Source organism: Triticum urartu, chromosome 2A (genome assembly GCF_056163025.1).
Source record: "Triticum urartu cultivar PI428250 chromosome 2A, HENAU_Tu73, whole genome shotgun sequence".
NCBI lineage: Eukaryota > Viridiplantae > Streptophyta > Magnoliopsida > Poales > Poaceae > Triticum > Triticum urartu.
The window spans coordinates 765207980-765228393 of record NC_141874.1 but is presented as its reverse complement, the minus strand read 5'-3'; the positions used below and the strand labels follow the sequence as shown (position 1 = coordinate 765228393).

At 47.0% G+C, this 20414-nt stretch overlaps 1 protein-coding gene across 1 annotated transcript; it reads right to left on the bottom strand.

Annotated features, from left to right (window-relative positions):
- Window positions 1–10826: 10826 nt before the first annotated feature.
- Window positions 10827–14689, bottom strand: LOC125540509 (FT-interacting protein 4-like). The gene has a single exon (XM_048704120.2). The coding sequence runs from the start codon at window positions 14448–14450 to the stop codon at window positions 11325–11327; it is 3126 nt and encodes a 1041-aa protein (XP_048560077.1). The 5' UTR covers window positions 14451–14689; the 3' UTR covers window positions 10827–11324.
- Between the last annotated feature and the right edge of the window lie 5725 nt (window positions 14690–20414).

Genomic DNA, 20414 nt, shown 5'->3' with positions numbered 1-20414 from the left:
CGTATTCTGCGTTACCTCAAAGGCACTCTTGATCATGGCCTCTCCTTCACCCCTTCCTCTCCAACTACTCTCACAGCGTACTCAGATGCAGATTGGGCAGGATGCCCGGACACTCGTCGGTCCACTTCGGGTTACTGTGTGTACCTGGGTGATAATCTGATTTCATGGTCTTCGAAGCGGCAGGTTACCGTTTCCAGGTCGTCCGTGAAGGCCGAATATCGCTCAGTTGCTCATGCTGTCGCAGAAACGGTGTGGTTGCGCCAACTCCTAAGTGAGCTTCGTCGTCCTCTTCATCAGGCCACTATTGTGTATTGTGACAACATCTCTGCCGTCTACATGTCCTGCAACCCTGTTCAGCATCGACGAACCAAGCACATCGAGATCGACATACACTTCGTTCGCGAGAAGCTGGCTTTGGGCGACGTTCGAGTTTTTCACGTCCCTACAAGTGCCCAGTTTGCTGACATCTTCACCAAAGGCCTGCCGGCGACGCCATTCTTCGATATTCATGCCAGTCTCAACGTCGTCGAGCCCGCCGCTGACACTGCGGGGGGGTGTTAGTCAGTAGCTATGGGCCTGCTTACTTGGCCCACGATCGTTGCACGATCTGTCCCATGTTCTTGCGATGGTTGTACCAGCCAATCTATATATGTACTCCTTCATGTAACTCTCGACAATCAAGGAAACCATTCCACAAGTTCACACTGCAGATGGATAAGCCCTCACTTGATGCATGCCGCAACTGCCTGCGCCCGCTTCTTTCTCCATCTCTGGTCTGCTACACAACTCGGCCGGCCGGACTCCTCACAGACTGACACATGCAGCTAACTAATCACAACCCATTTAGCTTTGCATTGTGCACGCGAACACAACTCTACGTGCACACACTGCCGCAGCTTCAACTACATGGATGAACTGGAAATAAACATGACACACACACACCTAAACAACAATGGTTAACACCAACATCCTCGTCGCGTCCAGGCTCGGGGGCTCCACTTCGCCTCAGTAGGCTCCTCGCTGCATCAGGTTTCGGGGGCATCTCCTCGGCACAGTCAACTTTATGCATCTGCCATCATCACAAGGCCCTCCACCCGACTGCAAGAGTTGGCCGGAGGCTCGGGAGCTACACCCACCTGGGTGCATCGCCGTTGAAGATTATCATCTTTGCATGGCTGAGTCTAGTGGCATATATGACGCGCCACAATTACTTTGTCTTTCACAGACACTGTGTATGCCTGCTGTATACAATAATACTAATGAATGCACTAGAACATGTAAGACATTAGTTCACGGTAAAACAAAACGTTAACATGGATGACAAACTTCTTGTAAACCTCATACAACATCAATAAAAAAAATTGGTCATTTCATACACTAGAACGCACGCATCAAGATAATCGTTAGACCTTGAGCATTAGAAATTATATTAAGAACTTTAATAGTATGAGAACACGACAATGTATATGACATTATTTATGGAAGTCACTGATTAATCCTCAGAGACATCATTTTTTTTATATTTTTCTCATATCTGTACAACGTACGATCTGAATTTGGCAACACAAAATGGATTTCTCAGTGATACGAGTTAGAGCCCTCTAATGAGGAACACCATATGTTGATGAAAATATTGTTATGAACAACTATGCGAACCAAATTATTAAGTAACTATACTTCTCAGAATAATAAGTTAGTAAAACATATTTTAAAAATTAAAAAGTTTGGAATAAATTTTATTAGATTTACATTTGGCAACAATAATGCACCTTAGTTGTGATTAAACCGTTTGATTTTTTTTAGTTGCATTGGGCGATAATAGTTTTAGCTCTGTTGACTCGAACAATGAGTGGGGGAGGCGGCGAAGATGACAGATGTCTCGCGCTTGTGATAAATCGTCGAGCCTGTTGGCTGCGTAAACGTCGTTCATAAATTGTTCATCGACACTTTAAACTCTGTTCGTATAATTCATAAAAAAGACATTTGCACCAATCAAAACATTTCTCGGGTAATTAAAAATGTTCACGCATTAAAACAATATAATTCGCAACATTATAAGAAAATGTTTATAAAATATAAAGCTCTATTCAATAATTTTATAAAAATATTCACAACTTAGAACTTTTTTTCATGTTTTAAATAATTTTTTAACACTTAACAGATGTTTACACATTTTAGGAAAATATGCATGAAATTTCTTAATATGTTCAACATGTGCAGAATCACTTGCCCACAAAATCATCCGTCTAGTTCTTTTTTAAGATTTTAGTCTGTAATTGTTTTATGGGATGTGTGTTGAAATCTCTATTATACCCTGAAAAAAACAATTGCATGCCGAACTGATAAGTTTTGAACCGCTGGGCTCGCCATGGCTTCGGGAGGATGAGCATGATGAGGAAAGAGGCCCGGGTGGATGAACTTCGGCCTATAGAAAAGGAAAGAGACGGGGAGCGGACGAAACGGTTGACTGCTTCGGTCGTTTTGGGTCTCTTTCGATGGACCGGCCCGAGAAGCATTTTAGATGTTATTACCTCGTGAAATATGGGTAAGGTGTCAAAACGAACAATTTTCTTTTGAGGGACCACTCAGAATCACCTGAATCGTGGGTTTTCGACGATTCTGAGATACACACTGATTCTCGCATGATTCTAAGCGACTCCTGAGCCAGAGATGAGTTCTTTTACATTTTTTATTCTCCGGATCGTGATTCTTCATAATCGAGTCAAGAGAACTGGCGCCTAGTTAGACACCAACAAATGGGTAATCCTCCTGCCTTGTCTACCATGTGAATGATTGATCGATCACTCCTACTATTTACTCCATATATCTATCTAGCAAAGGTTTACTACGTTGCGCCTTAATTACCATGATGTGATTTGAGGGTGATCCATGTGATTCAATTATATATGCCATAACCAAATCAAAATAAAATTTATACATGTCATAACCAAAACTAAAGGTCGTCTCACTCCTCATGATCATATATAGCAAAACAAATGCATGCATTCCTATCAGATCGACTTTCAAGCTAATTGAAAACCACACCTTCATACATTCAAGACAAAAAAATGGTCCGACGTACGTTGCAATAAAGTATTCCATTTTTATTTTTCCTACCTTAGCTAGAGAGATGGTCAAATTTATTTACTACTCCCTCCGTTCCTAAATATTTGTCTTTCTAGACATTTCAAATAACTACTACATACGGAAGTATGTAGACATATTTTCGAGTGTAGATTTACTCATTTTGCTCTGTATGTAGTCACTTGTTAAAATGCCTAGAAAGACAAGTATTTAGGAACGGAGGGAGTACAAAGCTATCTCGATTGTCAAATCACTCTCACACCAGCGTCGTCATCGTCCGGGTACTAATCTAATCAACATACCAAGCTTGTGGTTGATGGATGGATTTCTGGATTCTGGTCCATTTCAACAATTTATGAGACGAGACCGGCTCTCCTCCATGGTCCTATATGTGCGTAGTGAGGAAGAAGGCGGGGGAAACTTCTTCATGATTCATCCTCTCATGATTGGCCACCCATGAGTGAGGGCAATGCAATGCATGGCGTGCCACAAACTGTCTTTCATGCATCAAGTAAATATATATATTCCGACTCGACTGATTGATAACCCAATCATACAACCTTTCCATACCCCCTTGCACAGGAACCACCTACCTATCTAGAAAGAAAAAGGTTGCCCATGCAATGCCGCAGGCATGACTAAACCGTGCAGTTCCTAAAGGCGATCCATCCACCAATGGTTGCAATCTAAAAGGCTACCTCAACTTTGGATAATTCGAGTGGACAGCTAGATCGATGGAATCGCTCATGCATATGCATACACTATATATGTGCCCACTTGATAAAGTGAGGTGCCATGAGAGGACAATGGAATGCCCTACCACTGTGTATGGAGAAGAGAAAGCACCAACATAACCACCTTTTGTGCCTAATTAATCTAGTTTGTTTTCTCTGTGGATTTTGTCCTTCCAGAGACATGATACTAATCCTGATCAACAAAATGGAAACTGCATTTCATAGACAAAGATTAGGGCAAGCTACTTTTAGAGGACCAACAGTATATTCACTTCACTTTGGCACTACAATAGTGCATGTAGATAAAGATTAGGACAAGCTACTTTTAGAGGGAAAGTGCTTTCTGAATCAGATAAAAGAAAAGGAATATGAATGAATATCTATCTAGTGTGTGTCAAACAGCAGTCGCCGGAGATAGAATACACTAGCGCATACAGGCTTTATATATTCTCGTTAGGCACTTTATTCCGCACGCTACACGTATCGAAAGAAGAAGAAGGATGTTTCTTTACATGCACACCAGCACCACCGTGTATGGTATGGCATGGAATGTAGTGGGAACAAAGAAATATGTTGGATGAAAGCAATGCCGCATCTGCCGCTTTGTTGTCTTCCATTCTAAACTGAGTTCTTTAATTATTGAGGGCAAGCTTCTGAATGTTCAGAGTATCTATCCACTCCAATCTTTCTTATTTTTTCTGATCCTCTGAGCACACAAAAGGAAAATAATTTCAGAACAGTACGTGTAGTAGAAGCATGTCGCCCTTGGTGGAGAATTTCCATGCATGGCATGGTCATAGGAGCATGTCGCCCTTGGCAGGGAGGCGCTTGTAGAAGTTCAAGGGTACAGACGGCTGCTTGCTCCGGAAACTGGGGGTGCCAGAGGAGGTACAGCCTGGCGGCAAGGGTTGATGTGGAGTACGACGGCCACGAAGAGGTTCAATAACGGATCGGCGGATCAACAAATACCAAAGATGATACCGTGATACGGACCCTTGGGAGCCAGCCATTAGATCTCAGATCAAACGGCTGCTAGGAGCTTTTGAACATTTTGCAGAAAAGTCATCAAAGAGTCTCAAAATTGCGCGCAGGTACAACAGACTTGAGATCCAACGGCCTAGAAGCCTCTATCACGGTAGCATATAAAGTCCGGTATCACCTGAAACTTTCCCTAAAACCTTGATGTCTAAGTGTTTTATAATTTGGAAATCCAAGACATCCTTTTTGATTATTTCTTTTCTTTGGTTTAGCATTATATATAGAATTTTTTACTATTGCATTTTGTTTTTACATATATAATTCTGTTATGCCTGAGATCCGTGTTATAAGTTGTGAAAGAAATGGATATTCGATTTGTCTCCCATGTACAGTAGCGCACAATTTATGAGTGTAGTTAGGAGGAGGCGGTGGCCACAAGTTAGAATGCTCATAGCCGGTAGCGCCATCAGTCAATTATAATCAACCTGCTTGTGAATGAAGTAGTGATTGGAATGCTGTTGGGATTCATGATCATGATTGTACCAAGCAGCGACGTATGTTTTCTTGTCCACTACTGTACTCGCCTCACCAAGTCACCAGGCTGCATGCGTTGCTCTGCCTTGTTCTTCGTTGGAATGGACGGCGGTGGTTCCGCCGCTGCCATCGCCGAATCAATGACATGCCATATCCTGCCTTCCACTGCAACTTGGCTCGATCGAGTTGAGACGTCGCTCTCTCCCTCCCTTCTTTCCTGCCAACAGAGTCATGGATGCATGCATGCCCTGGTCCAGGCGCAGGCCAGACCAACCGTGAAGTACGTACTATGCCAGGTAGCTAGCTATAAGGGTGGCAGCATGCATAATGGAGCCATGAAAGTGCCCGCAAAAGAAAAGAAAAACTATCAGAAGCTGAAAAGTCCATCCACATATATATACAGCGTCCGTGATTTAGCTAGAGCATCTCCAATAGACACGCTAAACAGGCGCCGCGCCATAAATATACTCACTTTAGCATGCGCGCAACCCGGCAGATGGCTCCAGCGGGCGCGCAATAACCGCGCGCGCGGCAGGAAGCGCTACCTCGCACGGTGTATTTGCGGCGCCCGCTTCCGCGCGCGGCACACTCGAGCGCTCGCGCTGCGTTCTGTCTTCTCCCCCTCCAAAGCCCCGCACGCGCCGGCGCCGGCGACCCGCACCCATGGACGCACGCGCCGGCACCCCGCTCACCCCGTCCTATAGCCGCGACTCCCCCGCCCCCGCCGCCGCCGCCACAAACGCTAGCCCGGGTGGCGTTGGCCTCGCCTCCGCCGGAGCTCCTCCGACCGCCGCCGCCGCCACAAACTTGTGGGCATGAATTTTTCTTCATCAACTTGTTTGTGTGAAATTTTATTGTGTTAAAAATGTTCATCATTTTATGTCGAAAATGCCATATGCAATACACCGGCGAGTCGTGCGCGCTGCTGGAGCGGCGCGCGCGCTGCATTTTAGCGCGGCTATTGGAGCCAGCGTTGCGCGCCGCGCCAAACCAGACGATGCACGCGCGGCAAATCTGTTTTTTGCGCGCGGCGTGTCCGGCGCCTGTTGGAAATGCTCTTAAGAAAGGGACATATATCTGATCCACGGAAGACTTAAGAAGTGTGAGTAGCTTAATTCCTGAACTGCTATATAATCAAATCTGGCTTCATATAACTACTTCATTACCTTTTTTACATTAATTCATTTTCCTAATAGAAGGATGTGCGGCTAACCGCAATTAAAAAATATCAAGATGGCCAAGGAGTATTTAAAAACAGCAAGAAGAACTGTACCCACAATTTATATATTTTCAAGAACGCAACAAATGAAAAGTGGCGGCATTGACAGCGGGCATGTGTGTTTTAGAGAGGAAGATGATATACAAAAGATTAAGGTTGTTGATAATCATGTACTCCCTCCGGCGACTGCTGTTTGACACACACTGCTCATTGAAGTAGTTGGAGAATAATTCATCATTTTTCTCCATGATTTTATTATGACCATCATAGTATATAATTTTCCTTTTAGTTGAAGCTACATGTGTGTTTGCGCAATTATTTTAATTAGGATTGGATCACATCTCATAATATTTATTGATATGATGTGGTCTAACTAACATCTGCCACCTAGTTATCACCGGCCCGTTTTTCACAGATTTCTCGGTTCGTTTCCGCACCTATGATAATGATAATGATAATAACGTGGTTGAGACCATGAACGGTATAGATAGGATGACATGCTATTTCCATCCTGAAATGATAGACCTATATAAAGGATATGTTACGTATTCGCTGTTGTAGTATAGTAGCATGGTTATTGACATCATCCAATCCCAAAAGATAGGATATGATGATACGTACTAGCTAGTAGGAGTAATTCCAAGCATCACCAAGTCATGCATGCGTGGACTCTCCATGCACGCACTTTCCAAGTAAGATCAGTCTCGCCGCACCAAAAATATGTGATGACAAAACCAACTGACGTGAAAGTTATCTCTTCTTTTCTCGACTCACCAAACCATCCGTTTCTAAAAAAAATAAGTAACTACATTAGGACCTCTATATAGTTCACCAAAGGAAAAATAATAATTAGACGAATATTTTTTTAAAAAAAATTGTATGCAGAATAGGCCATAGGTAAAATTCCTATGGTCTTCAATCCAATCCTACAAAACCAAGAAAGTAATATTAAAAGAAGTCTTTTTTTTGCGGGAAATATTAAAAGAAGTCTAGGAAGAGGAGCCAACTAAGATTGATACACATGTCATGACAAGGGTAAGTACGTTTTCAAGATTGTCTAGGCTGAAAATGATACACATAGTACTCCTGGTAGCTAGCTAGCTACTTATCAAGGAGGAAAGTGCACATGTCATGAGAAGCACTGCGTGAACAAGAGATAGACACGGCACAAGAGAGAGTAGGAACATGTGACGTATGTTTATGTAGATAGGGAATAGGGAACTTCGGTCCATTTGGATGCAGGCACGATATATGATATCATGTTCGTCACCTTGTCACAGCTAACGTTGCTACTGCACGCACGTACGACGCGTGGGTCTCGATATAAGAACGTACTGGACGTCGTACGTAAGCAGGTCGTTCATGCATCCGACCCCATCTACGACAAGTGCATGTGTTGAGGCAGCAGGTCAGGTATCCTGCACGAGAGACTGACTATCTAGCCAGGATGAAATGACGATGTTCGACTATGCATTTATACACTTATATCTTTTGCTCCATTAGAGCATCTACACCGTGCTCCCCCTAAAGCCCGGACAGACTGCTCGGTTGCTGACCGATTAGAAAAAACTGACCTAAACGGACTCCTCATGACGGCCCTATACGTCAGGGCTGACCGACACCCCTCATAACTAGCACAATTTTGTGGCGGCCCGGGCATGTCCGTCGTGTCGGATTGATGGTGGGGTCCCACACAAAAACACTTGAAAACCCAATGGTTTGATGGGCCTCTCCTCCTCAGGAGGGGGGGGGGGGGATGCCACATGGCGCGCTCCCGCTCGCCGCCCGAGATCCAAAGTCCGGCTATTTAAGCTAGACGGTGACCCCCAGCCCTAGCCGCATCAAGTTCACTCCCTCTCCGTGCTGCCAGTCCGAGGCACCTCCACTTCCCTCCCTCTCTGCTCGCCGACCACCGACAACCATGGCCCGACAGAGGGTGACCACCTACGTTGTGTTCATGCCGGAGCGGCTTCTCCAGCTGCTCCAGGAGATCCAGGACAGGCGTGAAGCTCGGATCGTAGTCGGCCGACCTCCGGACTCGCTGAAGACGAAGGAGGAGGAGAGGGAGGTGGCAGAGCAGGACGCACCCATGGAGGAAGAGGACACCATAAAAGAGACGGAGCTGGAGGAGGAGGCGGAGGCCGTTGGCTTCGCCATGGAAAAATATCATGGCGGAGTTCGAGGCGGCCCAAGCTAGGTGGGCCAAGCCTGCGGTTGAACTGGCCTCCACTGTCTTCTCTGCCTTCTTCTTCATTTGACACACCTGCCTTTGCGTAGCACGGATGCGACCTCCTCTGGGTCCGGGTCCTTTGGGACGACGAACATCGTCTTTGACTCCTCCCGTGGCTTCATTACGACGGCGGACTACAAAAAGGGGAGGGGGTGGTGGCGATTGGGGCAGAGGGAGCAATGAAGAGCAAGGTTTCGCTCAGGAGGATGGGGCGTGATTATCCTAATACGCAGGCCTTGGGTGTCGCTTTGGTTGGGTCGGTGTTGTTGGACTCCGACATACTAGACGTCCTAACACCTCAAGTTAATTCCTATTTGTGGATTTTTTGATGTCCGGACTAGTCCAGATATTTTTATAAGCTGCATTGGATGGGGTCCAAACATTTAAGATCGATTAGATGATGAACGTTGGAGTTGCCCTTACCATGTCCTTCTCCCGGACAACAAGTAGAGTCGACATATCTTGCCAAGGCCAAATCATACGCAGCGGCACCGGCAAAATGCATGGCATGGATGACACCATGGAATTGGCTAGTCCTAGCCAGTACTGCTCTCGTCTTCCATGTGAATCATTGGTCGATCAACCCTACAGTCTTCCTATCTACTAGTAGTAACAGGGCACGCTGGGCCTTGGCAGCATATGAGATCGATTCATTCATCTAGGTAGTTGTTCAATTATATGTGTGGCACCCCCAAAACTATGAGGCGGGCCACCTCCTCCAAATGCATACGTGCATGCATGTGTAGTATCTTTCAGATCGAACTTCAGGCTAACTAATTGGAAACCAAAAGTTTTGGCAATGCTGTCGGTCCGTCGATGTTACCCATAAATATGACACCGCTTGTAAAACGACACCTGAACGAATGTTAACACCAAACACAAGGTAGTATGACGTTGCACAAAGTACCACTCGCCTCGTTTCATATTAGTTTTATAGCTGATTTATTACAACGTTACGCATGAGACGGAGGGAGTTTTCAGGCCAGTTCTTTTGATAGCTTAAATAATAGGCCGCCTCCTTCTCAGCTTTTTTCATAAGCCGCCTCTTGTATTCATTTGGACTTCTAAACTAATTATTTTTTCTGTTGTACTAGCAGGCATGAGACGGTCAAATATATTTACTAGTAACAAGCTTGCCTTATTGTCAAACCACTCTCACATCAGCGTCGTCATCGATCAACTAATAAACTGATCAACATTTCAAGCTTGTGGTTGATGGATCGATTTCTGGATTCTTGTCCATTTCAACCATTTATTAGACGAGATCGATCGTCCTCCTTGCCCAGTGATGAAGAAGGCGGGGGAAACTTCCTATTATATTTGTACCCATAATTCAAAGGTGATTGATTGACGATGGGATGAGCGTCGGGTGAGCGACGAGGGAGGGCAACGCATGGTGTACCACGCACCCACTCACGGTTTTTCCAACGTCGATCGATTGAGTAATATATTCCGACCGAGTGACTGAGAGCCCAATCAGACAACCTTTCCATTCCTTGCACTGCAACCACCTACTGACCTACCTTGAAAATGCATGCTACTCTATGAAATGAGTGAAAGAAAAAGCTCGCCAATGCCATGCCGCGGGCATGACTAATCCGTGTAGTGCAGTTTCTAAAGGCGATCCGATCCATCCATCCATGATGCATCCATGATTGATGTCGCTTTACTTGAGCATTCTACAACTTTGGATAATCCGAGTGGACAGCCAGATCGATGGAACCGTTCATGCATATGCATACACACTATATATATGTGCCCACTTCACCACTTGATAAAGAAAAAAAAAGAGAAATGATTGGACAATGGAAGGCCCTACTACCGTACCACTGTATATGTATAGGAGGCACCGCCACACCCACCTTTTGTGCCTAATTAATCTAATCTCATCAGCTGCCTCCGTGGAGTTGGATCCTTCAAGAGACATGCTAATTCGAACAAGGATTAGGACAAGCTACTTTTAGAATGCTACTCGTATATACTCCACCTTGATGCTGCATTCTGAATAAAATAATGGAATATGAATATGAATGAGACAACAGTCGTCGAACATGGAATACACTGCTAGCACAGTGAGGCTTTATTTATTCCCGTTAGCTTGGTCGACCAACTTTATTCCGCACGCTACACGTATCCAAAGAAGAAGAAGATGGACACCACCCATGGTGTCTGACTAACTGGTGTAGACACAGACAAAAGTGAAACAAAAAAAATATTCACACCGCACCGACAAAAGCACGGTATGGAATGTAGTGGAACAAAAAATATGTTGGATGAAAGCAATGCCGCATCTGCCGCTTTGTTCTCTCCCTTTTAATTATTGATGGAGACGAAGCTTCCGAATGTTCAGAGTATCTATCCACTCCATTCCAAGCTTTCTTATTTTTCAAGATTCTCTGATCACACAGACAAAAGTGATCGATTGTGTAGTGTACTGTAGTGTAGTAGTAGTAGTAGTGAATATATATGTACTGTAATTAATTTAGATAACCCTATGCAAAAAAACAAGAGAAGAGAAGAGAAGAGAAGAGAAGAGAAGAGGAGATCATAGGAGCATGTCACCCTTGGCGGGGAGCCGCTTGTAGAAGTTGAATGGCACGGACGGCTGCTTGCTCCGGAAGCGGGGGTGGCGGAGCATGTAGAGCCCCAAGACCACGGCCACCACCTGGAACGGCGTGATGTAGAGCACGACCGCGACGATGAGGGAGAGCGTGATGAAGATGGCCGTGGCTCTGGGGTCGCGCCAGCTGAGCAGCGACTGCGCGCGCTCCCCCTGCATGGCCAGGTCGCCCACCACCGTCTGCACCCGGCCGGCCACGCTGCGCAGCCGGTCGTACCGCATCCGCACCACGTCCGACGGCTTGGACGTCGGGAACGTGTCGAACTCCTCGTCCAGCTCGTCCGGGTGCGCCTGCTCCGCGTGCGACAGCACCGTGTCCATGTGCGGCGGCTTCCGCGGCCGCCGCCGGTAGTTCCACACCCCGATCATGAACAGGTACAGGAACACCGTCGGCAGGATCAGCTCCGGGTAGCACACCAGTATCAGAAACAGAACGTGCACCAGTATGGTCGTCAGCGGGTTCTTCCACTTGCAGATGCCGTCGAACCACTTGCCGACCGCGACCACGCCGGAGAAGAGCGACGTGATGCGGTAGAAGTTGGCCTTGCTCCGCCGCAGGCTGAACATGTGGGAGTCGACGTCGAGCATGTACTCCACCACCTCCCGGTGCAGCGGCGGCTCCGACCGCCCCAGCCGCGTCGCCACCATCTGCATCGCCTGGAACCGGAGGTAGTCCAGCTGGAGCACGGAGATGGGGTTGCTGTAGTGCATCTTGGGCAGCAGCGGCCGCCCGTACTGCGCCAGCATGTTGGCCCACGCCGTGCACGTGAACCGGACGGCCAGGTGGAGCTCACCGGTCTTCTTCAGCCCGCCGGGGGTCAGCGCCATGAGCGGGTAGTAGTGCGTGTACACGCGGTCGGACTCGAGGGTGGCCAGGCGGACGCGCACCTTGCCGATCCTCTGGTCCTTTCCGTCGCTGTGGTGGAGGTGGTTGTTGTCGAACACGGCGACGGTGATGACGGTGCTCAGGTCGAACACCTCCCAGGTGTACTGCTCGTTCCACGCCGGCGCGGCGGTGCCCAGCAGCGTGCGCGTGCGCACCCACTTGGACCCGTACTTGGCCACGCAGTAGGCGCTCTTGTTGCCGCCGAGGCCGCGCGCGCTGAGGATGCCCACCTCCAGCACGCCGATGGCGCTCTTCCGCAGCTTCTTCGCCGCCGGCTGCAGGTCGCTGCTGTAGTGCGTGGACTCGTCCAGCACGTGGTACGCCGTCTCCAGGCTCATCCTGAGGTGGATCTTGCTGGCGAAGGTCTTGGAGTGCTCCCGGTGCTTGGTCCCCGTCGTCGCCTCCGCCGCCGCCTCGTCCACCGTCATGCCGCGCGACAGGTTGAACCACTTGGATGGTATAGACTTGGCCAGGTCGTTGCGCGGCACGTACGGCGACGCCACGGGGATGATGATGCGGCCGATGGGCTCGTCGCGGCCGGCGGCGACCTTCTCCTCCACGGTCACCACCAGCGGGTCCTCGAACGGCTCGCTGGCCACGAACATGAACTCCTCGTTCCACGCCTGGTTCGCCGACCCCTGCGGCTGCCCCGGCCGCGTCCGCCTGATCTGGCTGCCCATCTGTATCTTGGCGATGGTCGGCGCCAGCGGCCGGCCCTTGTCGGCGGCGATCAGGTCCTGCGCCGCGATGACGGAGACCTTGAGGTAGATGAGCTTGGGCGAGTAATACACCTTGGAGCGCGTGTTGGTGAGCCCCTCCCGCGAGAGCGAGTGCGCGTCCGAGTGCCACGCCTCCGGGAACGCCTCGTCGGCCTGCGTGCCGATCCAGACGGCGAGCATGATCTCGCCGAGGGGGTGGCCGTGCCGGAACCGCTCGCCGTGGGCGTCGGCGAGGCTGTACCACTGCGGCGCGAGCGGGCTGTCGGGCGGCAGGCGGCTGGGGATGTCGGACATGTCGAAGACGACGCGGCCGACGAAGTCGTCGCGGAGCGTGTCCTTGTCCATGACGATGACCTCGAGCTGGCTGGCCTGCAGGTGGGCGCCGGAGAAGGCGAACGTCTGCCGCCACACCGGGTTCTGGTTCTTCTCCAGGTGCCGCGTGACGCCCTTGAAGTTGCCCAGCTTCACCTCCACGTACGGGTCCAGCGCGCCGGTGAGGTCCATGGAGGGCAGGTCGCGCGCCTTCACCACAGTCACGTAGAGGTACGACATCGGCTCCACCATGTCGTAGGTGGACGCGATCTTGGCCGTCCCAGAGCGCGGCCCCATCTTGGCCGGCAGCGGGGGCTTCGTCTCGGTGAGGCCGTACTGCGAGCCCGGGGGCGCTGCCTGGGCAGGCCCGGCGGGCTTCGGCACGACCACCGTCTGCCCCGCTGGCGGGGGCGGCGCCGCCATGGCGTGGAGCGTGTGGCGCCGAGGCTCGTTGCCACCACCACCTGACGAGGCCGGAATGGAGCGGAACTCGCGTGTGTCGTGGCCGCTCTTCCCCTTGGTCTCTGCCGCCGGCCCTCCCGAGGCAGAGGCAGCTGCGGCTCCTGCGGGCGCCTCGCCAGAGAAGACGTTCCGGACCATCCTCTCGGGGTCCAAGCTGGCGGCGGCGGACTGGGAAGGCTGCTGCTGGTTCTGCTGCTGACCACCGCCCGTGTCCATGGCCGGAGCAGCAGCAGCATGGTCCTGCGCGACGCGATCGCCGTCCCGCCCGTCGGGGACGAGGTAGAGCCGGAGCGCGATGTCCCCGGAGACGCGGGAGAAGAGCCCTCTTTTATCCAGCGGGAAGCGCTGCAGGAAGGCCTCGTCGGGCGAGCGAGCGACGGACTCGCCGGAGACGCGGACGCGGCCGAGGAAGACGTGGGGGCGGAGCGCGTTGTGGTCGTTGAGGCTGCGGTCGTGCTGGACAGACACGTCGACGGTGAGGGCGGCGAGGCGGGCCGGGTCGCGGACGTCGAAGACGAGCGTCTCGTTCCACTGCGGGGAGAGGTCGCCGGGCCGGGTGGCCGTGCGCTGGCGCTGCCCGTCGAACTCCACCTCCACGAACGCGTTGCAGCCGGCCGCGCCGTCCTTGGCGGACAGCTCCGCCGCGTCCGCGACCTCCACGGCAAGCTTCATGGTGGCGGCGATCGGGCACTACTGTGGATGGCTGGCTAGGCGGTGTAGGACGGCCGGGGTTCAGTGCGGCGGCCGGCCATGGATGTGCTCTGCTGCGCTCTGGCTCGGTTGGTAGGTGCTCTGTTTTGGGAAAGAAGCGAAGAAGACGGGCGCGTGTCTCGTAATAGTGTCCCACTATTTATAATACCGATAATCTTGAGGGGTTGGTTGTTATTTTATTTTCCTTTGGCCTGGGCGGTGGTATGTAAGATGGGCCCACGGGTCAGACCAATGTCGACGATCGTCGGCGGGGTTTATTGGTTGCTTTGGTTGCCGTCACCATATATCTTTGGGACAATTACATTTGAGCCTCTAGTTGTGTCACATTCGTGTGTTTTGTCCCTAAATTTAAAAAACCTTCGTTTCTGCCCGAGCTCGTTTGCTTTTCTTATGTTTTTGCCCTTTGACCGTTTGACCGTAACTTTAAAAACTTCATAACGAATTCATACTAACTCAGAAAAATGCATATAAGATATCAAAATGTCCGGAAAAACATCACCTATATGTGCATGTCATTTGCATTCATGACAAAAAGGGCATTCATGACAAAAGACATCATATGAGCTCAAACTGAGATAGGGACTTTTCAGTACTTTTGTCATGAATGCAAATGGCATGCACATATAGGTGATGTTTTTCCGATCATTTTGATATCTTATTTGCATTTTTCTGAGTTAGTATTAATTCGTTATGAAGTTTTCAAAGTTGCAGTCAAACGGTCAAAGGGCAAAAACATAAGAGGAGTAAACGAGCTTGGATAGAAATGAGGGTTTTTTGAATTTAGGGGCAAAACACACGGGTGTGACACAACTAGAGGCTCAAATGTAATTGTCCCTATATCTTTTGCACGCGCTATTCATCCATTTGTAGTTCTAAATGAACAGCACTTTGTATCCATATGTAAAATAGCTGCATAGCTTTTTTTAGGGGAACACACTTCACTTCATTGATCAATAACCAAGCTCACATCGTTAATTAGGGAATCATAGCTGCATAACAGGTCACTATGATGATTGTAACACTAGATTACCACCTTAGGACATCTCTAGCCATCCCAAAAGTTAAATATGAGGGCTAAACTTTTAATTTTGAGGAATTAAACGCCATCTACCGCATCTTGACAACGTTTAAATCCCCCCAAAATAATTTTTCGTTGCCCGTAAATATGGTCTAGGAGACGCAAATCTTATTATAAATAGGGAAGAGCTCGCGCCTCCGTCACCCTTGTCGCTGTCGGTAAATCCCCAGCACACCCTGCTGCCCGTGCCGCCTCCCCTATCACTCTCCCGCCGTCTCTGAATAACATCTAGCTTTTACGTAAGGCTGGATCTCTCAAGATAAAACGTAAGACTGGATATATATGCCATAACATTCCAAAAAATGTGTATTCTTGTGTTTTTAATTAAAATCATCCAAACTATGGGTGTCCTAAAGTAGCTGGTTTCTTCTTTAGAAATGGTTGGTTTGGTGAGTTGAGAAGAGAAAAGATGACTTTTGCGTCACTCGGTTTCGCCATTCCTAAACTGAGTCTGATTGCAAATTCTTGGTGCGATAACTATGATCTTTGTTGGGAAGTTTGTGCATGATTTGGTGATGTTTATAATTACTCCTATTAGCTAGATTTATATCCTATCTTCTGGGATGGGTGACGTCAATTAGCCATTGTATCAATAATCAATCATGGAGCATATGAAAATAATAATAATGGGGCACGTACATATCCATATGTCCGCTTGGTAGGTGGGCATACCGTGCTATCATACTTATAGCATGCATGGTCTCTACCTATTATTATTATTATCATGGGGAGAAATGAACCAATAATTCTATAGAAAATGGGATGGTGATAACTAGGGGTCGGATGTCAAATGTAGCACATCATATCAATAATTATTAGGAGATGTGGCCCCAATCTCAATACAAATAATCTTCCAAACTCAAAAACTAAAAGAAAAATCATATAATATATTGATCATAATAAAATAAGAGAAAGGTTGGTTAATTAACGTCGAACTACTGCCATGAGCAGCGAAGGACTTAAGACGGCACTGATAATGTATGGAGTGGCACCAAGAAATTAAGTGTTAGCAATGCTCAACCGACACCTACGATGCCAGACACACCTTCTTCTTCTTTTTAAATACTCCTCGGCCGTCTTGATTTCTTGTTAAAATTGCAGTTACCCGTGCATCCTTCTAATAGTTATATGAATTAATGCAAAAATATAAAATAGTAGTTACATGAATACATATTTAATTATGTGGCTATCCATGAATTGAGGTACTCACACCACTGTTTTGGTATTTAAAATTTAGGAGGGTTGGTATTGGGTCCTGGAAATAATAGACAAAACAATTTATCAAATCTAATATCATGGAAAGTTCTTCGTTACTATGGCAACTATGTTATACACCGAATCAGTGCACACAGCAAGCATGATCAACCCTCCGCGATTTCTAGTATGTCATGCACAGAATCTCCAGAAAAAAATAACATTGTGTTTTTCTTGTGGTGTAACTAAATAATGTCTAGCTTTACAAAGGACTCGACATATATGATATATTTTTTTTGCAAGGTTAAACTTGTGCTTTTAAAATTATGCAAACTATAGTTGTCCAAAAGGAACTGCTTCTATTTTTATAAATGGGTGGTTTGGGGAGTCGGGAAGAGAACAGATGACTTTTGTGTCACTCGATCTTGCCAATCCTAAATGGTGTCCAATCGCAGATTCTCGTTGCGATAGGACTGTGATCAATCTTTATTGGCAAGTCGATGCTTGGAGAGTTTACACATGCATGGTATGGTTATTTTTTGGAATTATTATTATTAGCTTGTATTTTATCCTATCTTTTGGGATTGGGCGGCGTCAATTAGCCATACTATATATCAAGTATGAATAATGGAGCACCTACATACATATCGTCATAATCTCTATATCAATATATATTTTTGGTGGTTGGATATAGCACGTGATCATGTGTATAAGAGCATCTCCAAAAGATGCACTAGATAAGCCGCGCTAATCTTCAAGAGGAGGAGGACACCGCAATGATCCTAGCTATGAACGTCAATAAAAAGCCAAAGTACGGTGTTTGATTTTCGGTCGTCAGAATCTTGGAGGGAAAGGATCGATGCCCACAACAGATTGATGATGAACTATTTTTTGGAGAATCCCACATACCTCGAGTCCTACTTTTGGCTCCGTTTTAGGATGAGCATCGAGTTGTTCAAACACATTGCGGGGAAACTGGCGAGCCATGATCGGTTTTTTCAGCAAAGGAGGAATGTCGTCGAAGAACCCGGGCATAGCACCTTTCAAAAGGTGACCGCCGCTTTGCGTATGTTGGCATACGGTATTCTGGCAGATCTAGTTGAGGACCAATTGGCCATGGGTGAGTGTCAAGTCATCATGTGTGTCAAGCGCTTTGCAGTTGGAATTGTGCAAGTGTTTGGGTCGGAATATTTGAGAGCTCCCAATGTTGAAGACAACGCAAGGCTTTTGGAGATGAACAAACTCGCAGGTTCCTAGGTATGCTTGGCTCAATAGATTACATGCATTGGAGTTGGAAGAACTATCCTAAGGCATGGCATGGACAATTCCACTGCAAGAAAAAGGGTTTCACTATAATTGTTGAAGCGGTGACCGATCATCAGACTTGGATTTTTCATGCTTTTTTCGGAATGCCTGGATCTTGCAATGACATCAATGTTCTTCAACGGTCACCACAAATGAATAGGACTGCAAATGGTGAAACTCCACTGGTGGAGTTTGTCGCAAATGGCCATACATACAACTATGACTACTATCTTGCGGGTGACATCTACCCAAGGTGACAAACATTTGTGAAGCCGTTGACGGCATCGGAAGGTAAGAAAAAACTTGATTTCCACAATGCTCAGGCAGCGGCTAGGAAATATGTGGAGAGAGCTTTTGGGATTTTGCAATCCCAATTTGCTATTGTGAGAGGACTGGCTTGATTTTGGGATCAAACGATCCTTTGATACATCATGAACGCTTGTGTGATCAGGCATAACATGATCATCGAGAACGAGCATGGGCAAGATTTAGACTATTCCCAGTATGAGTTGATGGGACATCCCGTACGAGTGCGGAGGAGGGCTACGAGGGTGAGCCGCTTTGTCGCCTCCTATCATGCGATTCGATGTGCCGAAACACATGATGACCTTCAGAAGGATCGAGTTGAGGAGTGGTGGTCATGTAATGGGCGACAAAACTAGTTTGATGTTCTATGTTTGTTGTATTTTGACTATTTGTTGCATTGTTCATGAACTATTTATTCTATTGAAGATAAACTATTTGTTTGAGTTGTAATAATAATTGAAATATTTATTGTTGATTTATTTTGTGTGTGTTTGATCTTCTTGGTTCTATGTTGAGTGTGAAATGTTGTTTGTGCTGGGGGCGCACGCTGTAATTTAGCGCGCCTACTGAAGTGCTACTTGTGGCATGCAATATATAGCGCTTCTGCTAAAGCAAAACACTAGCCCGGCGCGCTAAAACACTTTTTTGGCGCTGCAAAAAAAAATTAGTACGTCGTAGATCCGCGCGTCTGTTGGAGATGCTCTAACATGCATGGTCTCAACATGTTATCGTCATTATCATTCGGAGAAATGAAGCAAGAATTCCATGGAAAATCCGCATTTGATAACTAGGGGGGCAGATGACAAACAGAACACATCATATCAATTGTTATTAGGACATGTGACCCAAGCTCAATAAAATTAATTGTCCAAACACAAAGGTAGCTTAAACTAAAAGGAAAACTGAATATAACCTTAGTAATAATAAATCATATTAAAAATATGATTAATTGAATCGACCAATACTTCCATGAGCAGTGAACGACAAAAGACGACGTTGATAATATATAGCACCAACGTATTGAGTTTTGGCTCAACCGGCTCCTACGATGCCAGGCACTTTTCGCAACCTACCTAACAATATAGAATATGAGGTATAGTATATATTACTTATCAACAACCTTAATCTTTCGTACCATTTTCCTCTCTAAATCACATATGTTGGCCCTTAACGCTACCTTTCATTTGTTGCCTTTAGTAATATGAGTCTCAGTTATCTAGCCACACATGAATTATGCTAATCACACTCCTAAGAGTGTTTTCATATTTATAATACTGATTATTTAGGAGGGGTTGGTTGGTATGCATTGGCAGAATAGTAGAAGAGAAAGAAGAAGCAGGCCCATGGGCCAGAGGAATAATTGGCAGCAAAGTCTCGTCTCTTGGTTGGACGTGCTAGTAGCGGCCGTTGGCTTTGGCTTGGTCATGTCCTCGTCATGTCGCTATGCGCACTCTATCTATCTATCTATTTGAAAGTAGTATACACCTTTTTCATGTCTTCTATTTTCTAAGCAAGGCCTAGGGTGCCATCACATAGAGGAGAGGTGACCGTTGGATGGGAAAGATGAGGGAAGTAACAAATAACAAAGGGCGTTTGAATAACACCTAACAATATTTAATCAAAATACACATAATAGGTTACTAATGGAATAAATAATTTTGGTATTACGCTAAATGATTTTTGACAATTGTCCCAGAGAGCCTAAGGTTTATGTTCACAAGTAAAAGTAAGGTTTCCTCAAACAACACAACTACTATTGGACGTCTGTTTACCAAAAATAAACAATCTACACACTGCCTGGGTCACTATGCTAGTTACAAGGAATACCGGAATTATAGCCAACAATAGTCCGACGGCATCTTGCAAGTGGACAAGCACATAAAAAAAATTGTTGTATGGTTTCATTGCACCAACAAGGCGGACACTTATTTTCACAGCGCCCCCTCGCTGAAGCATACAACCACATTGTACTATGCTAAACTAGTAGTCGCAAGACAATTTTGATCCGCATAGAATCTTAATCTCCCAAAGGAAGTTAGTTG